The sequence below is a fragment of the Rhipicephalus microplus genome, chromosome 8 (assembly GCF_043290135.1).
Source record: "Rhipicephalus microplus isolate Deutch F79 chromosome 8, USDA_Rmic, whole genome shotgun sequence".
NCBI lineage: Eukaryota > Metazoa > Arthropoda > Arachnida > Ixodida > Ixodidae > Rhipicephalus > Rhipicephalus microplus.
In genome coordinates this window covers 80860021-80882746 of record NC_134707.1, presented here as the reverse complement: position 1 = coordinate 80882746, position 22726 = coordinate 80860021, and the positions used below count along the sequence as shown (strand labels likewise).

At 45.6% G+C, this 22726-nt stretch overlaps 1 protein-coding gene across 1 annotated transcript; it reads right to left on the bottom strand.

Annotated features, from left to right (window-relative positions):
- Positions 1 to 970: 970 nt before the first annotated feature.
- Positions 971 to 21466, bottom strand: LOC142768291 (synaptotagmin 2-like). Its single transcript, XM_075870251.1, has 7 exons — positions 21433 to 21466; positions 21258 to 21274; positions 19095 to 19416; positions 14835 to 15008; positions 7729 to 7937; positions 4647 to 4766; positions 971 to 1042 (listed from the first exon to the last, which is right to left on the bottom strand). Exons 1-7 carry the CDS (start codon positions 21464 to 21466, stop codon positions 971 to 973), a joined length of 948 nt encoding a protein of 315 aa, XP_075726366.1.
- Between the last annotated feature and the right edge of the window lie 1260 nt (positions 21467 to 22726).

Here is a 22726-nt window from a genome sequence, read left to right as displayed (position 1 = left end):
GTCCGCTGGTCTAAACATTGGCTTCACAGGTACCGTGTGTTCATAAACTTTCGATCGCTACAAGCTACCGCGTTTCCCAGAAATTCTGGCTTTTATGGTTTTCTCAAGTCGAATTGGTGGCCATAGTAGGCAACAAAAAGGCGGGCCCGGTGACTGTGCCTTTGCGCACTGTGCTAAACCTTTTGCTCTTGCAATGCAGATTGTCAGCTTCGTCGCCGCGCAGATACTACTGCCTGTGATAGGCGACGCAGCTACAGTCGCCTCAGCAGGGAGTGTGGCCAAGTTTCAAGCAAAAGAGCCGGGAAACTATCCAGTTCTCCTTAGCGGCGATGCGCACTATTCGGAGAGCTCACCGCAGCGTGGGTGGCCAGGGTGGCCTCCGGTCTTCAGTCAAGGATGGCAAGCCCCACCGTCGTCAACGGCAGCGCACCCAGTGTACATAAAGAGCGCACGACCTTCGTCGCAGCTTTGTGGGCCCGGTGACTGTGCCTTTGCGCACTGTGCTAAACCTTTTGCTCTTGCAATGCAGATTGGCGAACCTTACGCTTTATTTGCTGAGAAATCTAGTAACTATCTTTTGGTACAGTTGCCAAGCCCACATTGCTGTATTACCATTGCTGTTGAGTGTTTGCATGTATTATGCGACTTGCTGATTCTGGCCAGCGATGTGGAAGCAAATCCTGGTCCTAACAATTCTGAAAACATACCAACCGAATTGAGAAAGCTAACCACGGGTCAGAACCAGCTAATTACCGAAATTCAGGGCCTAAAAACTTGTATAATCACTACCGACAAAAGTATAGCGGACTTGAGTGAACGATTAAGTACCCTTGAAAGTCACTACCAGACGTTTGCGCCTATCCGAAGCGAAATAGTGGTGATGCGCACTGCTAATGAAAAAGCTGCGCATCGTATTTATAAGCTGGAAGCACGTATCGAGGATGCTGATAATCGATTACGACGGGACAATTTAATTGTCTATGGCATTCCCGAGTCTTCCGGCCTCGAAACCACTGCTGACGCAGAAGGTCTGATTGTTGATCTGTACCGTGAGAGGTTCCAGGTAAACATCGACCCCAAAAAAATCAAACGGGCACATCGCGTTGGTCATCACTCGCCCAACCGCTGTCGCCTTCTAATAGTTAAATTTGCGTACTATAAAACTAAAACAAATATCCTTTCGAGAGGGCGTATGCTTAAGAACACTAGCTATAGTATTGGTGAAGATTTCTCACCGCAAGTTCGGAATTGACGCAGGCATCTTCTAGCATTTGCTAAAAACAAAGGAGTCCCGTATTCGCTTCGCTTCCAAACCTTATTCATTGGCTCTGAAAAATATATTTTTGACGCTGCTTCTAACGGAGTCAAGGAAGTCACATAGCAGCTACCCCGTGGCAAAGAGAAAATTACTGATTGCTCCGCTAACTGTGTGTCACTTTCGATAATTTATGCCAACGTGCGCAACTTCCTTCCGAAACGTGACTTGGTGTCAAGCCGAGTTTTATCAACCGGTAGCGATATACTGTTACTGACTGAAACGTGGCTGAGTAGCGATGTCATTGATCGCGAAGTTCTAACAGACTTGCCAAATTTTTGCCTTTTTCGAAAGGACCGCACAGGTACTCGTGGCGGTGGTGTACTAATAGCATTGCGCGAGCATCTATCATGCTCGCCAATAAGCATTCCGTCAAGCCTGGAAACATTATAGGTACTAATCCATACCCTTCCAAAAAACGTTTTACTCGGTGTTTGCTACAGGCCCCCTAGTGCCACTACTGATTTCGGTTACCAGCTTAACGACATCGTAAGCAAGCTAGTGACAGAACACCCAACCGCACAGCTCCTCCTCTTCGATGATTTTAATTTTCCACTCATTGACTGGTGTAACCCGCAATCATCTTCAGCGCCAGGGAAAACTGAGACGCGGAATTTCGTCGATTTTTGCTTAAACTTCAACCTTTCTCAGCTAGTATCAGAACTCACCCGGGTTACCCAACAAGTTGCTAACGTTCTGGATCTTGTACTAACCGATTTCTCCGACAGCCTTTCGTCCATTATGTGTTTATCTGAAATAGGCGACCACAAACCCATCCATGCTGTCGTCTCATTCACTCCGTCAGCGCGAAATACCTTCGAGAAAACAATACGTCTTGACGACAGAAGTAACTATCAAGAGATTAACGATGCCATGACTCAATTCCTTCCCGTATTCCAGTCAACCTTTTGTGAACATTCTGTGGGTAGCAATTGGACACGCTTCAAAAATAAACTAGTGGAACTAACAGACAAATTTATTCCGAAAATCAGTTTTCGTTCCTCCCAGCAAAAACCATGGTTTACAACTGCCTTAAAACGCCGGGAACAAAGAAAAAAACGCCTTTATCGCTCCGCCAGGAAAACTGGGCGTACTTGTGCATGGGATAAGTACTATGAAGCAGAAAAGAACTACCTGCACGTATTACGTCAAGCTAAACACACATTTTACAATACCAACCTACCAAACCTATTAGTTACAAATGCAAGGCAATTTTGGAAAGTTGTAAACTCTAGTGACATTCAGGCCATTCAAATAACAAACGAATCCAACGAAATTCTTTAGGATGCCGATTGCGCCAACATGTTCAACTCCGCTTTTGCAAGCGTCTTTACTCACGAGTCAAACGCACATCCTGCTTCACCATCGTTTTTTATAAGTTCTGAAATGCCAGCCGTCACTTTTAATGTAAGCGGAATTAGCGCTATCATTGACAAAATGAAGTGTACATCCTCCTCTGGTATAGATGAAATAATGCGAAAATTTTGAAAAACACGAAGTGCATTGTCCCAGCCTATTTATCCTTGCTGTTCACCCAGTCTCTTTCCTTAGGTCTTATTCCAGATGACTGGAGGGTTGGGAAGGTCGTTCCAGTCCATAAATCAGGTAACAAAGACTCCCCGCTAAACTACCGTCCCATCTCATTAACGAGCATTCATTGTAAAATCATGGAACATGTCATCTATTCCCTTATCATGAAGTTTCTTGACTCGAACAACTTTTTTCATCCCGCTCAACATGGGTTTTGTGAAACGCAGCTTGCCGTTTTTCTGCATGACATTTATACTATAATCTCGATATCAATGTGCAAACTGACGTCATTTTCCTGGACTTCTGCAAAGCCTTTGATAAGGTTCCTCACCAGCGCCTATTATTCAAGTTAAAAAAACTTAACTTACACCCAGATGTCTTCAAATGGATTACTGAATTTCTTAGTAATTGCACCCAGTCCGTTGCTATCAATAATCACTTGTCTAACCCAGTACTAGTAACATCTGGCGTTCATCAAGGATCTGTCCTCGGCCCCCTCTTATTCTAAATATATATTAATGACTTACCTTCGCATGTCTCTTCTAACACTAGAATGTTCGCGGACGACTGTGTCATTTACCGTACCATTTATGACAGCCACAATGAAACTGCTCTCCAGAAAGACCTGGACAACATAACTATAGTTATGTTGTCTAGGTATTTCTAGGTCTAGGACCAAGTATACTTGGTGCAACGATTGGCTCATGACCCTAAATACAAATAAGCGCGAAGCTATGTCGTTTTCTCGCAGCAGTCATCTCATAGCGCCTTCTTATAAAATAAAAAACACGATTCTCGAGAATTTTTATTCTTGTAAATATCTCGGAATCACTCTTTCTAACGACCTGTCCTGGCACGCTCATATTTCTAATATATCATCAGCAAACCGGACGCTGGGTTTCCTGAGGCGTAATCTTCGTCAGGCCCCAAAACATGTCAAATTGCTCACTTACCAATCCCTCGTGAGACCAAAACTGGAGTATGCATTGGCCATCTGAAACCCACATCAATGATATCTTATCGACATACTTGAAGCTGTTCAAAATCGCGCTACCCGATTCATTCACTCAAAGTACTCGTACAATATCAGCATTTCAGCACTTAAGGCAGATTCCGGATTAATTAAGCTTTGTGATCGTCGACGTATTTCCAGTCTTATGCTCTTTCACAAGTTCTTTCACGGCACCCTCAGTCAAGCGCCATACATCGTACCCGCTGCACGCATTTCTCACCGCACCAGTCATCCGCAGCAGGTCGCGCGCCCACGTGCCCGAACTGCTGACTTCTCCGCCTCGTTCATCCCCCGAACTGCCAAAGACTGGAACGGCCTTCCTGCTGACATTGCCGCCATCACCTGCCCATCATTGTTTCAGCAGCATATAACTAATCAATATGAAATGTCTATGTGAGAAGTTGTAACCCACCCTTTATGTGATGCTTCCTCCGGGAAGCCCTTAAGGTTAATGAACTGAACTGAAACTGAACAAAAACTAAAAGGCAGTGACTCCCAATTATAAAGCAAAATAAAACGTGTGTTTAAAGCCCACTGTATGGTGAGCATTTAAGTACCGAGCCCTGCGCTTTCGGTTGCCCTACTAACTGAGAATAGTAGAACGACTGGGTCAAGGCCCTAGAGTAAAGCTATGCCGGCGATTTTAAAGCGTTTGTAGCAATGTAGGATTGATTTTAACAGTGCTTCAGGCTATGGTGATGTAGAGGAACCTCGTCACGCGGTGGTAGACGAGCGAAGAATGTACCGACTACGGTGGGCGTTTCCTCGGCTGCTTGGATACGGACTCACCTTTTCCGTCTTCTCGATGTCACACCAAACCTCGGTCTCAGTCGTGACATCGACGTCGGCCAGGGGTACTCGAACTTCTCCCGTCACATCGTTTCTCGAGTATCGGTCGTAGTCGAATACCTGCGCACCCGCAAACACGAGCGGTGAAGGGCGTTAAAGTGTATTGCAGATATCCAGAAATGGATTACGATTATGTGAAAACACACTGACCCTATAACCTAATTCACTCGAATGATTTGTTAGACATGAGACTCAAGTGATGATGACGACGGCGTGTGAAATCACTGACCCTTTAGCCTAAATCATTCGGATCACTATCAGACGAATTCAGGCACTCTGCCCGAAATGTGCAAGTTATGGTTAGGGTATACCGATATGCATATCACTTACCAATTACAGCCTCGCCACTACGCCAATCTTTCAACCATCGTGTCCACTTGGGCGTTGAAAGCGGTATGTTACCATAGCATGTTGTCATTTTGTGAAGGAATATTTTTATTTGTGTAGACTCAAGACGTAAGTATTTGCCCGGACTACAAAAATGAAGTAACTTCAGTGCTTTGTAGATACTTTGTCTACTTTATGTTCTACTGCCCTTCGATACGTCAACGAGAGATTGTATTCCCACTTTTCTTAGCAGCCACCACATTTCGCTGGAAAAAGAGAAAACAATGCAAAGCAGCAGCCGACGTAATATGCACTGCAGTTTTTATCGGTGCAAGACTAGACGAGCGGACTAAGAATTGAAAACAGCGAGCGTTCAGTGGCGTCTGATTCTTACTCCATTCCTTATTTTGCGCCTAAACGTTTTCCTAGTCAGCAGGCAATGCGCAGATTTAGTTTGGCCACAAACTTTATTTGCGTCGCCTCACACTGGATACCCTAGGCGTACTCGAAAGAGGGTGGACAGCTCGTGCGATCTGCAGGCGTCAAAATTAACCAGGTGTGAAATTGGTGTGAACTCTCGACAGAGACCTAGTATCGAATGAATTACCTTGAAACATTTTTTCTCCGCAAGGAAACAAGGTGAAAACAATCAACGCTACTAAAATTCAGTTGCAAGAAGCGTCGCGAGATGTCAGTACTTCATGCAGCAACAAATATTCCATAAACTAATTTGCGTATAGTGAAATACCAGACCCATGCCAAACATTTACACTCTAAGAAAAAAAAAGAGTATGCGTGTCTCCCTTCGGGTAGTCCTGGCATGCAACGTATAAGCCTCGCATATTTAAGGGCACATTCTATTGCGATAGCAATAATCTGGACACTCTACACTAGAGTTTGTTATCTGCGTCGGCGTCACTAACCGTATATGTATACGTATCTACATATATGAAAATGCAAGAAAAAAACCCCCGAAAAAGACTCCGTTGCACGGAATCGAATATGGAACCTCCGAGTCGTGAATGTGAGGCTTTGACCACTGAGCCACCACGAAGCTAAACGGCAAGTTATTTATATCTACCACTCACCGCTGGTGATGGGCATCTCGGTGGGGAACTATCGCCTTTTCAACATTACCAGCAAGATGGCGCAATGAGCGCGCGGCGGCGCGCCTTCGCATCTCCCACGCTCACTTCGCCCCTCGATTAGAGAAGGTAGATGGCCCACTCACGCGCCCTTATCTGCCGGTAGGGCCGATCGCACGTCTTGGCCGGCTTTGGTATTTCACTAGAACGTTTTTGTTGAAGTTACTGAGCGCAGAAAGGTCACTGCAATCGTTGCACAACCTCCATTAGAGAAAAGGGCGCTCTTTTCAGACACAGCAAATTAACAACTGACACGCTAATTCGCGTTCATCTGTACCTGTGAGTAGGTTTTGAGCGTTATTTGTGCGTAAGAAACGCGGGGGACGTTTACACCTGCTTGCCATTCTCCGCGAGACTTTCGAATTTGTTGCCATCACGTTCATTGCTTAGCCTTTGCGGCAAAGTTGGGACATTTCCTTTGTTAGACAAAATATTACTGTTAACTAACAGGCAATGACGGGAAGGAAAGTATATATCGGGGGTGTTATTAGCATCAAATGTTAATGTCATTTTGAAGAAAGAAAATTTGACAAAATATTACTTTCTGTTGGTAGGGACCAAACCTGTGACCTTCTATAGGTTACAAGTGGCCCTGACTGACACCTACGTTTAGGTGCTCATATATACCCCATAGAGTGAACGGGTAGATGACGGACGCGATGGCTCAGTTGACAGAACATCGGACGCGGTATTTCAAGGTCACAGGTTTGGTTTCGACCGGCGCCAAGTTATCTTTCGTGCACGTTCTTCAGAATAACGTTATAATGACTACAGTACTATCCCCTATACATTCCTTCACATCATTGTCTGTTTTCATTATTATTGTGTTTTTTTAAAGAGACACGTTAGCTCCCTTGTTTGTCACGCGACTCTCGGAAAAGAGCATAGTAAACTCCAAAGAAAGTTATATTGGTGGCAAGCAAGAACTCTCAGAAAAGAGTAAAAAAAAACTCTCTTTTTAAGAAATATATTCTTTGTTGAGATAATTCGACAGACATTTTGGTCTGTCTGTCTGACTTTCAGCCTTTCACTCACTCGAAACGATTGCGCCACTCGGCCCAAGTTAAATCCCTTCGTGAATGCCCACCCATCTTGACCTGGTGGCTGCGTTCATAGTACTGAACATTGTCGATCAAAAAGCAGTTATTACGCATACCTGAAACACAACTACAATACGCAAGTATTAGGCGGTGTGTTTCTTTTTAGAACATGCATAGATACGTAATTTTTAAGAGCCTAGTCTCTCTTACGCTGCGGTGACAGTGCGACACTATGCCGAAAAAAGCGGATGTTTCTTACGCTTCCCTAAGACCATGTGGAGCTGCCCATCTACCAGTGGCTCTGCGTTCTATAAGCTTCTGTTTCCTTTGATTACTGCCGCATGGCGTCCATATCTAACACAGCCCCTCCAGGCAGAGACCTATCGTCTTTCAACGACAATTGCAACGAGGCACGCACGATGTCAATGCTCTTTTTTTTTTTCTAAGAGCGCAATGAGCCAAAAAGGTGGACAGCAGCCACCCGATGCCGTTAAGACTACAGACGCGCACCTGGAAGAGTAGCGTCCTGGAGGGCACGTCGTCAAACGAGACGGGGAACTTGAAGGTCTCGTCGAACAGTGGGTCCGTGGAGCGGCGCCGCATCAGCGCCTGCCGCTGCTTGCTGTCCACCTCGGGAAGCAGCGCCACCCGCACGCACGGCTCGCCGAAGCCCCCGGCGCCTCCCTGCTGGTCCATACGGGGCCCACCTAGCTCCATGGCTGCACACAACCACACATAAGGCGTCACTGCATCGGCAAGCATAGCCTTCTGTAACCGTACTATGGGGAAATGTAACATGATTAGACAATTATAGTTTAGCGTTAGTGTGATAGCGTAGGTTAAGGGAATGGTGTTATCGTGCAGCAAACGTTTGTTGTGGGCAGCGTCTTATAGTTTAGCGGGATAGCGTTTACGTGGTTTACGTGCCCAGCTGGTATGGTGGCGCCACCTATTAGATGGTTAATAATATAAACAGTGAAAATGAAAAGAAATGGATAAAGTTTGCCTATGATACTGCGTGAAGCATTGTTAGAAGTATATTTTAGTGATAATAAAAGTAAATAAATATGAACCACGCACCAAACGCAAGAACATCTATGTTGCCGATTTGTTTACATTGATCTTGTAGTTAGGCCTAGACGCTGTCGAAACGGGAAGCTATCTCAAAAACTACGCCAACTTATCCGTAATACTCGGTCATGGTAGCTAACTGAAGGCAAGCGAAGCCACTTTGAACAGTCGTTTGCTGCGAACAAGGTGAATATTTCAACAACTACGTCAAGATCACTTCGAAGCGGGCGTCCGAGGGCGCTGCCATGTTTACGTACACTACGTGCACCTACGCTACCACGGTAACGTGAAATCTGAAAACTACCGTGCGTACGGTAAGCGGTACGGGTGACGTACGTATTTGCGCATGCGCACTTCGATTCTGGTATCACGGTACACCCGGTAACCCGCTAAGCCCGGTATACTATAACTCTCTATTGTCCATGGGACTCCAGTGCGACTACGCAATGATAAACCGCGAACAACACGGTAGACGCCCAGCGCAAACTTTCAACTCAACTTGTGCCACTCGATCCGTTTATGCACTGACACCGAAAACATTCAGTACGCAAGATATAAACGCATTACGCAGTAAGCACTTACGCACTACACAGAAACGGATGCAGTGGCGCAATAAACACAACTGCGCTGGTGGTGTCTTATCTGTCCTCCATGGTTTTTTCGTTTTGCAATCGTACTCAGGTTATGAATTATCAACTTGCGCAAAATGCTGCTCTCTTTACAGCCAACGGAAGCCGCAACTCATGACTCTTTCGCTAATATGGCAATGATGAAAGTAATATCGGCGTCAAATGAAACACGAACAACGGAAAGCATAGGCAATGGTATAGAGCGTGCCATCGAGTTATAACCGCGGACAGGCCCGCTTGCGCGCCCTCCTGCCAAACGGGACGCGAGCGCTTGTCAGTGCTTATGAATGGAGTGCACGCCACACCATTACGAATGCTTGCCGCTGTTGGGGCTTCATTTTACGCCGACGGTACATGGATTTCCCTAGGCCTCGCTCTTTCGGCTTCGCGTGGTGCCATGTCGGCCTCTTTGTCGCGAGACAAAGTTGAGCAGCGGCGGCGCAACCTCGGCCCTTTTAGGTTCACCAATTCGAATCGGTTCACGAGGTTCGATCACAACCAGCCATTTTTTTTATTCAACACAAATGTCAATGAAAAACAGTAAACCAACTCAAACTTTTGCTTGAAGCCGCAAACACGAACACAAGCAAATAATAATAATAATAATAATAATAATAATAATAATAATAATAATAATAATAATAATAATAATAATAATAATAATAATAATAATAATAATAATAATAATAACAAAAATAATTATAAAATAATAATAATAATAATAATAATAATAATAATAATAATAATAATAATAATAATAATAATAATAATAATAATAATAATAATAATAATAATAATAATAATAATAATAATATTAATAATATACTATTACTACTACTACTACTAATAATAATATATGGAGTCTTACAGGCGGCGATGCGATGCGGGGGCGTTGCAGGACATTATTAAATCCAGACAGCGTCCAATCCCAATGATTGTAATCAGCCCACTTACTAATTTCGCGTACACTCACCGCCTTCCTTTTGTTTTGCCCCGGCGTGAAAAATGCTTACCATCATCGTCATATTTATTCAGCATGAAGGTCGAAATCAAACATTCAGTTCTCTACTCAATGAATCAGTTGTTGATGCAGCTGTAGTAAGGTGTAATACAGGTGTAATACACATTATTTTTTGCAGAAGGAGGTCGCAGGGTTACAAAACGTATGCAGGGCCTCTTTTTTTTTTCATACGCTAATGAAATGTGTAAGGTAAACATGTGAAGAAAAAATAACAATTGTCAAAACATTCTGCGGCACGCAAGAGTTATACAGGAAATAAAAATATTTTTTTGACAAATCTGCCTGGAAGCATATGAGAATTTCTTTTTTCATCACAAGTGAAAGTAACGATCGCAAAGAAATGAAGGAAAAACAACGCTAATTTTGTCATAATTTAAAGTGAACTGGGCAACAGAAGGCCATTCTGGAGCGAATACGCCTAGTACTTACAATAATATGGGCAACAATAATTTATGCGCTCCAACGTCATATTTGGTGACATCGCCATAACCGAGGTCTTTTTAAACAACCTGAGATTCTTTAGCGTACACCTTAATCTAAGAGCGCGGTTAGACGTGTCTACCTGCCATCGCTCATAAACATGCGGGCAAAAAGAAAGCAGAGTTTCACCATAGGTACAAATAATGCCATAGCAACAGGCTGAAAAGTCACACGAAGTGAACAAAAAAGCTATCCGATCTGGCGTAACTGTTCCAATAGCTCTTGCAAGGAAATACACCCGCTGCAGTGAGTGAGGATTTTTTTCGCGCTGTCTGTCGCTTCAACGTCAAAGAAGCGTTGAGGACACAGCACATACAAGGCTATGGGCCATCTGCCGCTCTGCTCTATCTCTATCTCTGCTCCGTGCAGAGATAGAGTGTCCTTTTGCTTAGAGTTCGCCGTTCCTCATCAAGCGACAAACTCCTCCCCTTCGGCACCCGTTCTTGCTCCTTCACCCGAACGTAGTCAGAAGGCGGGTTTCATCTCAGCTTGTGCAGCATGCCAGCATCCTTCGGTGAGTTTCAGTCGCTTATAAAAGCTACAACGCGTGGGGCACGTCATTGATTTGAACTTTATAGAGAACATGACGGCGACGGCGAACGAAATGCGTCTTGGATGTAGGTATAATTATTATCGCCATACAAGAAAAGGATAAACACCATATTAGTATTTTATTCGTTCTACTAAAGCCGGATGGTGACGTCAAGCAGTGTCCAGAGCAATACGAGGCAAACAGCGAGGCTACAAATACGTTTCTGCAATAGCGGGAAATTGCTGCGACTCTGTTGCTTATACAGGAGCGCATGCAAAACGCACGAATGAAACTCAAGCTCCGAGCGCCCCGTTTCGTGTTTCCCTCGCACTAAGCTCCATCCACTAAGCCCGATGAAGCAGTCATGAATAGGCAGCTCATTAAGTCTTCTGCGTCTTCGCATCTCGCTTCAGCTCGAGAAGTGGCGTCATATATTTTGAACTAGCGAAAAGGGAAGGTCATCATTGCCCCATTTTCGTTAGCGTGCCGGGCGGTGCTTAGCGTCGTTCCATACCCGACGCACCTGTCCTCTTTTTTTTTATATATTTTTATACGGTAGTTCGCTCATCCTTCCAGCGCTTTACTTTGAACGGACCTGGACGCTTCACTAAGCGCGAACGTCTGTTCATAGTTCTAATTTTTGTTTTCTTGCTTGCTGCGCGGCGGGCGGTCCTATGAAAAGCACTAGCTGCTAATGACCCGGAGTTATTTCTCGCGAAGAGACGTCAAACGGGCTACGTGCCTCTATTAATTGCACGTACCCTGTCGTGTGCATCATTAAGATCGCTTAACTAGCAGTGTGAGGTCATCACTTGCTCTCTCTTTATTTAACCGTTTGCAAACTTCCTTCACAAAGTTCTCGAAGAAGTTTTCAGTCCTAACAACGGCCACGACAGTGATAAAGAAACAGAAAAAAGAGGTTATGAGTTTTAGAATGTACTTGAGTGCATCCTAGGCAAGAAGAGATGAGTTGTCTTTTCAAACTATAGTTTGAAAGGCAACCTGCCGGTATTCGGTTTTGAAACCCGTTTGCCTGAAACCTTCGAACGCAGTTGTCACAAGAATACTCTTGATTCTTGGCCATTCAGGAAAAGGAATAATACACCTGGCTCATTTTCCTTCTCCCTAACACAATGTGTACTCACGTTTAGTAACACCGGTTCTAATTGCGTAAATGATGCTCGAGTGGACGTAATACCGCCCAAACACATTAGGCTTTCACTGCGGCTGTTACGAAGCACTGCTACCAAAAAGAAGACGTATTTTACATTCTTTTAGTTCAATAAAAATTTACAGTCATGCTCGTAGTGCCCAACATGACTCTATTATAAGTAATTGCACGTTGCGCAGTCTGTGAACAAGCCAGAAAATAAAAATATCCGAGCTGCGCCACATTCGCAAGGCAATAAAACGACAGGCCTGCGCGGAAGGCGCAGCACAGCCACAGCCAAAGCTAGAAGAGCGGCTTTCCAGAGCCTTTTTTAAACGCTCAGTAACTTGAGTAATTGAGTAACTACTGCAAACGCACTTGCCGGGTACCCACTGCGGCATTAATAACAAAACTTTTTTGGGTAGTATACGCCGGCATTGGCTATGCTATTTTTCGTCATTCTTCTGAGAAGCGTGGTATCCGTTAAACACTTGCAATAAATTTTGTGCCAATTGTTCATGCAGTGGATGAGGAATTGTGTCTTAAGTTGGTATGCGCCACAGTTAAGAGGTGATGAAGAATAAGCTTTTCTAGTGGGTTGAAGCATTGGATAACCCACTCGTTACGCTATTCGCATTCTTGGAAGACTGGTTGTTCTTTTGCAGTTCTAAAATGCGTCATAAGTCGTATTAACGCGATTCCTTTCCCGACATCAAGCCTGCCTAAGGCAAGTTTGCGAACAACTCCAAAGAACTGGCCTGGCTCAGTAGTAGAATACAGGACTGGCACCCAGCGGACCCATGTTCAAGCCCCACTGTAACATTGGTACTAATTTTTTTATATTTTGCGCGATGTGGTTACGGATACCGGCGGTGGCGGACGAAAACGGCGCTACGTGTGACTCGAGTTTTAATGTCATAACAGCTTTCGCTGTAAAATGCTTAGACTTGTACTACTCGGCTTCCCTTATTGTGCCTGTGGGTATACGTTTCTACGAAATCTATGAATGACGTAGGCGCAAGTGACCTTAACATCAAGTTGAAGCACCTTTCCCTTTCTGAAGGTCTGGGAACGGTTGCGCGCGCCCTGTCTTGACAGGGATTAGCAAGTGACTTCGGTCTTTGTTTCAGTTATCTTCGACTGTTGATATTGCACAGAAGTGGCAGACAACTTGAAAGCCGCTTCGATCGCTGCAGTGGCGGCGTTCCCGTTCACCACCACTTTGTAGGGTTATGCCAGATCGTATAGTAATGGACTTAGCGGTTAGCCTTGCATTGTACAGGACTCAATTTATGGTAGTCGCATTCACTGATTAGTCCTTGCAATAAAACTGGCATTCAACAGCACAGCTATCAAAGCTTTTCGTTCGGCGTTCGCAAAAGTTCGACGGGTATGCGACACTGAAAGCGCATATATACCATGCAGCTCTTATGGGAGCCATTGGTGGTTATTCTTGTCTATAGCCAATCTATACCCTTTAAATTGCTAGTCAGTAGTCAATCATTAACAAATACATTATATGCTATGCTTGAATGTGCTTATGATGGTTCAGCTACATGGACAAAGCCAGCAGATAGCCAATCGATAACCATTCAACTGCCAATTATTAACCAATCAATTGGTCATCTATAATCTATGAAAAACCAAAAAAAAATAAAATAACGCTTGGATGTGCTTAGAAAGGCCCAAATACATGGCCAAAGCCCAGTAATAGCCAATCGATAGCAGTGAGTAACACAAGGACAACTGATAAAGAACTAACAAATTCGAAATATGTTTGGATGACCTTGGCTCTACCCGTATGCATGATCTTGTGATAAGAAATCGAAAGCAAATCATAGCTAATCGATATTAGATCAATAACTAATATGTGATAACAATATCTGGAGTTTAAGGTCCCCAAACTACGACGTGGTTGTCAGGGCCGCTACAGTGGAGGGCTTCGGAAGTTTCTAACATCTGGTGTTCTTAACTGGGTCGTGAAACTTGTTTCAAAAATTTTCTTCTACCCTTGCATTCGAAATCTTGGCCATCCGTTCAATGCTATACCTCGAATTGTTTGATCGTATGGGTTTATGTAATAGCTATAAATGCACAATATATCTCCGCCTGCATTCCCTTAAACCCTACAGCTAACGTCATACTAGGCTGGGCAATCAAAAGCCTCTTGTCCAAAGTACAAAGCAACGAAGCTATGCCCCTGGGGTATATTTTGAACGAGGTTCGGAGCGTCATAACGTTCCGACTGCGGTGACGTAAAGACGTCACACGCACAATTTGTGTCGACCATTCGACGCTGATGTGCGCGAAGATGATTTGAATGCTACACAAAGTTACAAAACAAGCCCTCACAGCAAGCGCACAGAACGAAAAAACAGTAAAGACAAAAAAAGTAAAGAGAGAAAAAATAGGAAGGGTAAAAGATAAAAAAAGAGGCATAAAAATAACAGATCATGCATAGCCATGTATAGTATAAGATCGTAGGGAGATGGAAAAAAGTTGAGGGCGAGGAGGTTGAAAAGAACGAAGGAAACGGCACCAGCTTGGCAGCTTCCTCAGCGTCTACGCCGCTATATGGCATAGCTGCCCCACTTTTTTTATTGTTGTTGAAAACTACTGGCGAATGAAGTAAAGAAAATACTGCCCACTTCACCACCCAGAACAGCTAGTGCACGTCACGGCTTTATCAAAACTTTTCCGCTTCCCAGCCAGCCCCTGAAGCGAGCAACTCACCTTCGATGACGTGCACGACGAGGTCGGACTTGTCGAAGTCGTACTTCAGCCGGAAGTGCAGTCGTCCGGCATTTGTCGGCGCGGCCAGGGTGGCCGAGGCGGAGTGGGACGCAACGTCGCGCGACTGGAAGAACACCGCCTCTTTCTTGCGGTACAAGTCCGGTTGGATGCCGCCTGCAACAGGCCGCACGCCAATCAAATGCCTCTCCGTGGACGTAATAACGCAATTTTCCGCGCGTGCGAGTGACAACGTTGTAATATACCTATATGACGCAGGCAGCCTAAACTGCGGTTAACGTAACCATGGCAGAAGAAAAAGAAAGGAGTGAGAATGACGTCATGCCGCCAGCCTTTGCAGACCAACCCGTTTTGAAGCCAGCAGTGTCGGCCCAACAAGTGACCGTTTGCATCTAGATCTCGCAAGTGACGAGACTTCCCGAGACTACATAGTGTGGCGCTCAGTAGCTTTTATCCCAAATACGCTCGTTCGGCGCAGACCGGCTGGCTCACACTGGAGGTTTGAAAACGGAACACCACCGAGAGTGCTAAAACCTATCACACGCTCTGATGTCTCCGGAACACCACAGAGTAATAGAACTTACCACGTGCTTTGACGTTTTGGTCATATGTTGGCCGACACCGTGGGCGTCACTTGTGCGGCGTAATGCTCCCTCTTTGTCTTATTTCCTTCCTCCATGAACGTAACCAGGGTTAGGTGTAACCGCGGTTCGCGCACGTTACACGATACGCGAAACCGTGGTTACGCTGCTAATCGCGGTCGTAAGAAACCGAGCTTTGGCAGCCTGGGTTTGGCGGTTAACCGAGGAAATAGTGACGTTCATGGAGGATGAGCTTATTCACGGCCGCTGGATGAACTCTTTTATCCAGCGGCCGGGGCTGACCGCCTTGACCGAGGACACCTTTTCACTGTATAACATCGGCGAACCGTGGTCGCTGTTAACTGGAGTTCCACTCGGTTCAACGTGGTTGGTCGTAGCCACGGTTAACGTGCCTGTGCAACAGGGGTATTAGGAGCGTTTATCCCGTTATTTTTTTGCCTCTTTCTACCGTTTCTGTCGCGAAACTGCGTTGCGGTTGGTGCGCTACTGAACGTCATATGATAGGGCTTCTTGAGGGGCACAATCTGGCGCCCATGGCTGTGCACTTTTCGAGGTGCATGCATATGCTAGATGCTATCATAGACACCCATTACATACGCCGTAGCTGCATCATGACGCATTCGGCAGGCTGGGTGTTATATCCCTATTTTCGATACGTCATACGAAGTATTCTTTACTTTAAGATACGACATGCACCTTGGGCTCAAGTGACATGACTGAGCAATTCAGCTTCAGTAGAGGAGATTACAAATCAATGCCGTTTTTTCATTGGTTTACCACAAATAATTGTGGTAGATGCTCTGCAGCGTTTGTAGCAGCAATTAACAGACTGCCCATACCTAATATTAAGGGATTAGCGTCCCAGAACAGCGATATGATTGCGAGAGACGCTGTAGTGGAGGGCTCCACGAATTCCGAGCTTCTGGCGTTTCTTAACGTGCACTGACATCATGCAGCAAAGCCTCCAACCTCTCACCTCCGTCGAAATGCAATCATCGTGGCCGGCATCGAACCCACAACGTTTTACCTTTATAATTAGTTTCTAAGCAATAATTGTTACACAGATTGTTGGAAATTCAGAAAAATCAAACCAGCAAATAACCAATGCATACCTTTTGCTTTATATGTGTTTCGGAAAGTGCTTTTCTTAACACTTGTAATTAAATGTTCTAGCTAAAAGGTTCACGTATAATATTGTTGCAGGTATATTAAGGACTTTGCAGTGGAAAACTAGTTCCAGCAGTCAAGATAGCGGCAGTTGTGTTTCTCGAACACGAACACGTCGTCATCTTCTTCGCAAAACCACCGCATAGTGATAGCCGCAACCCCGCAACAATATGTTGCACAGAGGAGACACGTGTTATTTCGAACAGCAATACATATCCCAACGAGTTTGCATACTGTGATAAGTGAAGTGCGCGTTTCGTGAAGTGCGCGAGTGCAACCAGTGTTCGGTTTAAAATGTGCGCGAGTGCACCGGCATAGGAAAGAAGATGGCGACGACCGATGGTGTGGACGCGCGCTTTCGCGATGTATTCGGTGAGGAAGACGATGGGCAGACGAGGCGCGTGAAGTTCGGACCAATGAGAGGCCCCCACGCTGGTTTGGAAGAAACGCGAACGAAGAACGGGGCAGACGTGGCAGGGACGCGACGGAGGCAAGCAGGCTAACAGGGCGCGGGGGTGGTGGCCGAGTTTCTGAGGCAAGGCTGCTGCGGGTTCCCACCTGGTCGGGCACCCGAGCATCATCTATCGTCTGGCGTTGACCAGGCCGCTCGTCGTCTGGCGTTGGCCAGGCTGCTCGTCGTTTGGCGTTGGCCAGGCTTCTCACCATCTGGCTTTGGCCAGGCTCGTCCCGTTTCCAGGGCTACGTCCCAGCGTCGGAGGACGAACGCTGAGAGGTCACTGACCTTGGTGCGCCCGGAGCTACCTTCAACCACGAGCAACGCTTGGACCTCTGATCTACCTTGTCTGCACCCCATCGCATCAACCCTCGCCGTCTACAAGACTGCCGCGACCGAACGGTGACAGTCGCTTTTGCTATTGCGGAACTTACGTATCCTTAGCATTTCGCGGTCATTAGGTTAATTTCTCCTCGAATTTGTGTGCTTTGTTTGTTTTTCCTCTTATTCCTTTCTCTTTATCTAGTTTATTGAAAATATATTTAGTTGTTTTTCTTGTGTGCATAAACGGTCTCGTGTTCTCTTTACCGATGTGGGTTTTCTCATCGGTTTGTATGCACAAGAACCTACACGAGAGTTTGTGGGTTGACTAGCCTCGTGACACATACGTAGATTCATAGTGCTCTTCTGTCACAGCCAAGTGCCCCCTCCTTCACACCACGTTGTCTAGCAGTAGCTCCGGGATCGGCTACGATGCCATGTGATTACGCCATCATGTGACGTTATATAACTTTATGGTGGCGTCGAAAATTTCGGCGACCTGTGCGGTCATGACTTCAAAGTCTGACGTCATCCCGCGATGGTTCTTTTTTGAGTCTTACTCAAGTGTATATTGGCGCAGACACCAATCGTCACTTGAAGCTTGTGACGAGGCATCTAAGAGCTTCATAGAACGTCTGATCGTGAGCACAGTAGCCCGATGAGTAACACCCTATGAAAACGCCCTACACTGCAAAGAACACAAACTAAGAGTGGTTGAGCGGCGAAGTGTACGTCAAACATATTCCTCATTAAAGAAGTGGAAACGACAACCACTCCTTCATAGCAAAATGCCACAAGGAGCCACAAGGTTTAAGAAAGCGTAATGGACAATCGCCTGCTTGCAGCATGAAGAGGAAAGGAAATCCATACATATTTCTTTTCTGGCTTCATGCTACAAACAGGCGATCACCATTTACACTTTCCTAGGCCTTCCGCTAGCTTACGGGTTCCGCAGAACCAATCCGAAATATTCATCATGCCTTCAATGCTGATAGTATTGCAGTAGACAGGTGGACGCTGTGGTGTATGGTTGGTGTTCCACTTTCTATAAAACAATGCCCTCACCGAACTATTTCGATCCCACGCTTTGTAGCGGAGACAATTCGGCACCCTAATTTTATGGTACAGGTAGGCAGATTCCGAGGGGAGCTCAGTCTACTCTAGAGCGTCTCACTACGTTATTATCATCACAAGCCTGACCTACGTGCACAGCTGGCCGAAGGCATTTTCCATGTTTCACCAATCAACCGATTCCTGCGCTAGCAGTGGCCACGTTATCCCCGCAAACTTCCTCATCTCGTCTGTTCAGCTAATTTTATGACCATTGCTTGCACACTTGTGTTCTGCTGAAATCTAGTCCTTTATATTTAATGATTACTTGTTGCCTTGCAGTCACGCCAGAGACCCTGCCTATGTTACCTTCTCCACTCCGATTTTGTCTAAGAATGTGCACTGACATCGCACAGCACAAAAGCCTCTACCATTTGCATCCATCGAAATCCAATCATCACGACCAAGATCGAAACCCGCGACCTACATGTCCACAGCCGAGGACCGTCACCGCTACACAACCGAGTCGGGGCTCAGTTCAACCGAGTCGGGGCTTGCTTGTCTTCTCTTCTTTCGTATTCTCGTCCTACACCATGACTCAATGATCGAGGTTTACTGCCGCCATGTACCAGGGCAATGCGCACCCACCGATAGGACTGGCCGGGTCCTGGGCGTGGGGCGCGGGCGAGAGCAGCGGCGACAGAGACCGCGGCCGAGGCGACGTCGGTTCGGGCAGCGTCTCGGGGGACGGCGTCCGCCTCTCGGCCGATATGGAGAGTCGGTGCACCAGCAGCGGCATGGCGCGGGCGTCCACCGACTTGGCGCGGGCCACGAGCGGCGATCGCCGGAGCCTGGCCGACGGTCCGTCCCCGCCCCCGGCGTCCTCCATGTGCACGTCCGGCAGCGAGAGGCGAACGCAGCCACCGCACTCCTCCTCGTCCTCGCCCCGGTCACGGAAGATGGACAGGTTCTGCAAGGGCGGGGTTACACATAGACTCAACTTCAGTATTGCTATCAGCCTTATGTTGGTCCTAGTTTACACTAACGTCTATTCCCACGTACTTAAGCACACTTGAGTTCATTCAGCACCACAATTGTTCAGAGGCGTAAGTTACGAGAATAAAAAAAGTGGGGGCGACTTCTTTCCGACTATACCTTTCACCGGGAGATCTTAAAAATATCTTCAGTGAGTAATCTAGTTTAATAAAATGTCCTTACTGGATCGTAACCATTGATAACACCTATTTCAAAGTACGAGGTGAAAATGCACTAAGCAGAGTACCAACCATGCGTTACGGGAATAAAAAAAAAGGGGGGGGGGCGCCTTCCTTTCGGCTATATCTTTCACCGGGAAATCTTAACAATATCTTCAGTGAGTAATCTATTTCAATAAAGATGTCCCTACTGGATCGTAACAATTGATAACTCCTATTTCAAAGTATGAGATGAAAATGCGCTAAGCAGAGCACCAACCATGCGATACATCGATCGCAAAAAACATCGAAACTACGGCCAATAAACTTAAGTATACTCTAATCGACTCGCGAGTCGACTCACTCGGGCTCATACCGAGCAGTGAGTCTGAGCGAGTCTTAGTGAGCAATATTTTGGTGAGATTAGGTCGGAATGAGTACACTTGAAGAAAAAATTCTGTGAGCCGTACTCGGAGTGAAACCGAATGCGGAAAATTTTGGTTAGTCTGAGTCCGAGTGAGCTCTAAGGGCAAAATGCATTTTATTCATTAGTACGAGTGTGTTTAGAAAAAGTTGTTAACGATTTATAATACTTGGTACTCTGTTATGGGAAAGCAGAAGCCATCACGTGAGCCTCAAACATGATGACGCCCCGAATTTTTTGCAGACTTAAGCACACAAGGGTCATCGGACGCACCATGACCAACTGCTCGTTCACTGCTGTGCTCACCATATTGAAGGGCCCAGTTGAGTGCCCGCAATTGACCCGGAATAGATAAATGAATGGACGGACAAATGTTAAAACCATCAATTTGATTGATGTTTGATTGATATGTGGGGTTTAACGTCCCAAAACTACCATATGAATATGATAGATGCCGTAGTGAAGGGCTCCGGAAATTTCGACCACCTGGGGTTCTTCAACGTGCGCCCAAATCTGAGCAGACGGGCCTACAACATTTCTGCCTCCATCGAAAATGCAGCCACCGCAGCCAGTATTCGATCCCGAGACCTACGGGTCAGCAGCCGAGTACTTTAGCCACTAGACCACCACGGCGGGGCAAATGTTAAAACCATCCCTTTTGAATAGGGGTGGTGGAAAGTGTCTCATGTCGCTATCTTCATTTTTTTTTCGTCTCTTTCTGATGCTACTAACCACATTTCTATCCTGACTTTTTTTAGGGGCAAAGAACCTTACGCCATGTATCGTCGTCGTCCCATGTCATCGTCGTAGTAGCAGTAGCTTGTTCCAAAGTTTTAAAACGGCGTCACAGCCTACTCATGGAGTGAATGATGATGAGTGGGGCGAAGCAACCGTGCATCCATCCGTCCGTCCGCTTTGCCCCACTCGTCATTATTCACCTCATGGATATGCTGTTATTTTTTTGTCATTTTACGCAACCAATCTACCAGCCTTCTCTTAATTTTCTCTACCGTGGATTCATTTGTGTGGCTCCAACTGTCCAAGAATCACAATATATCGGACAGATATACTTCTTTCTTGGCTATGGGATTGATACCTTCAAAATAATCCATTACGTGGTCCATGGTTTTATTGTAATAGAAATTATGTGAACACTCCCGGCTGTATTTTGCCCTCGACGTCTCCGTCACTCACCGTAAAGGTGTACGTATCTATAAATATAAAAACGCAAGAAAGAAAACTAATCCAGAAAAAAAAACTCCGGCGCGCGGAATCGAACGTGGGACCTCTAAAGTGCGAGTGCGAGGGGTTAATCACTGAGCTCCTCCTTGAATGTTCACGTGACAAGCTAATTATATCTACAACTTACCGTTGGTGATGGGCATCTTGGGGGGAACTATCATGTTTTCAGAATTACCAGCAAGATGGTGCAATGAGCGCACGTTGCCACATCGTCACGACGTGGTGGAGTGCGCTCTCATCTCCCACGCGCACATTTTTTGGCGGAGCAGACGGTGGTGGACGCTCACTTGCGTGCTCTTATCTCGCAGTAGAGAGGATCGTACTTCTTGCCTGGGTTCGGGCTTTCACCGGAACAATTCTGATGTAGTTACCGGGCACACAAGGGTCACTGCAATCGTTGCATGGTCTTCGTTTGCGAAAAAGGCACACTTTTCCGGCACAGTGAAGTAACAACTGAGACGCTTATTCACGTTCATCAGTACCTGTGAGTACATTCCGTGCGTCATTTGTGCGTGAGAAACGCGTGGCACATTTCAATCCGCTTGCCACTCTGCACTTAACCTTCCAATTTGTTGCTATAGCATTCATTGCTACGCCTTTACAGCAGAGCTGTGACTTTTTAATTGGTGCCTTTCCACATAATAAGCGTGATCCGTCCTCACCGGAAACCTTCTAATGCACACTAAGCGAAAAGAAAAAAAATATTTATGATTCCGTTACACAAAGCGTTACACTAACATTGCACGGTGCACGTGTCTCTTGGATTTCTCTTGCATGAATGCGTGGCCTTGATTGAACCCATGATTTTCCATTCAGTAGCTGAGGCCCATAATCCCTGTACCCAAGCGTACTAAACAAATGTATGTATGTATGTATGTATGTATGTATGTATGTATGTATGTATGTATGTATGTATGTATTATGTATGTATGTATGTATGTATGTATGTATGTATGTATGTATGTATGTATGTATGTATGTATGTATGTATGTATGTATGTATGTATGTATGTATGTATGTATGTATGTATGTAAGCATTCCACTGAGCGCAAAGCAAAGTCAATTTTGAACAACTAATACTTGCACTCCTGTCACGAACGTTAGACATAATAAATCATCCGGCACCTACAAATCATTCTTCCCAAAATCTATCATCGGGTGCTTCGCATAAGTGTGCTCGTTTCTGAAAGAGAAAATGAAGGGCAAAACACTACATTTGTAATTTGCGCAAGAACTTACACGTGTGGTGGCATCGTGACATCACTCTACTAAGCCAGTGTGACCCAACTAACAAAAAACAAACGCATTTGGTTCATTCTGTTCTGTTCTGGCTCGATGAAACTTCTTTAAATCCGCTATGGGAAACCACTGGCTCTCAAAGAACGCTAGATGATTAGTGCCTACCGGGAAATAACTGTGG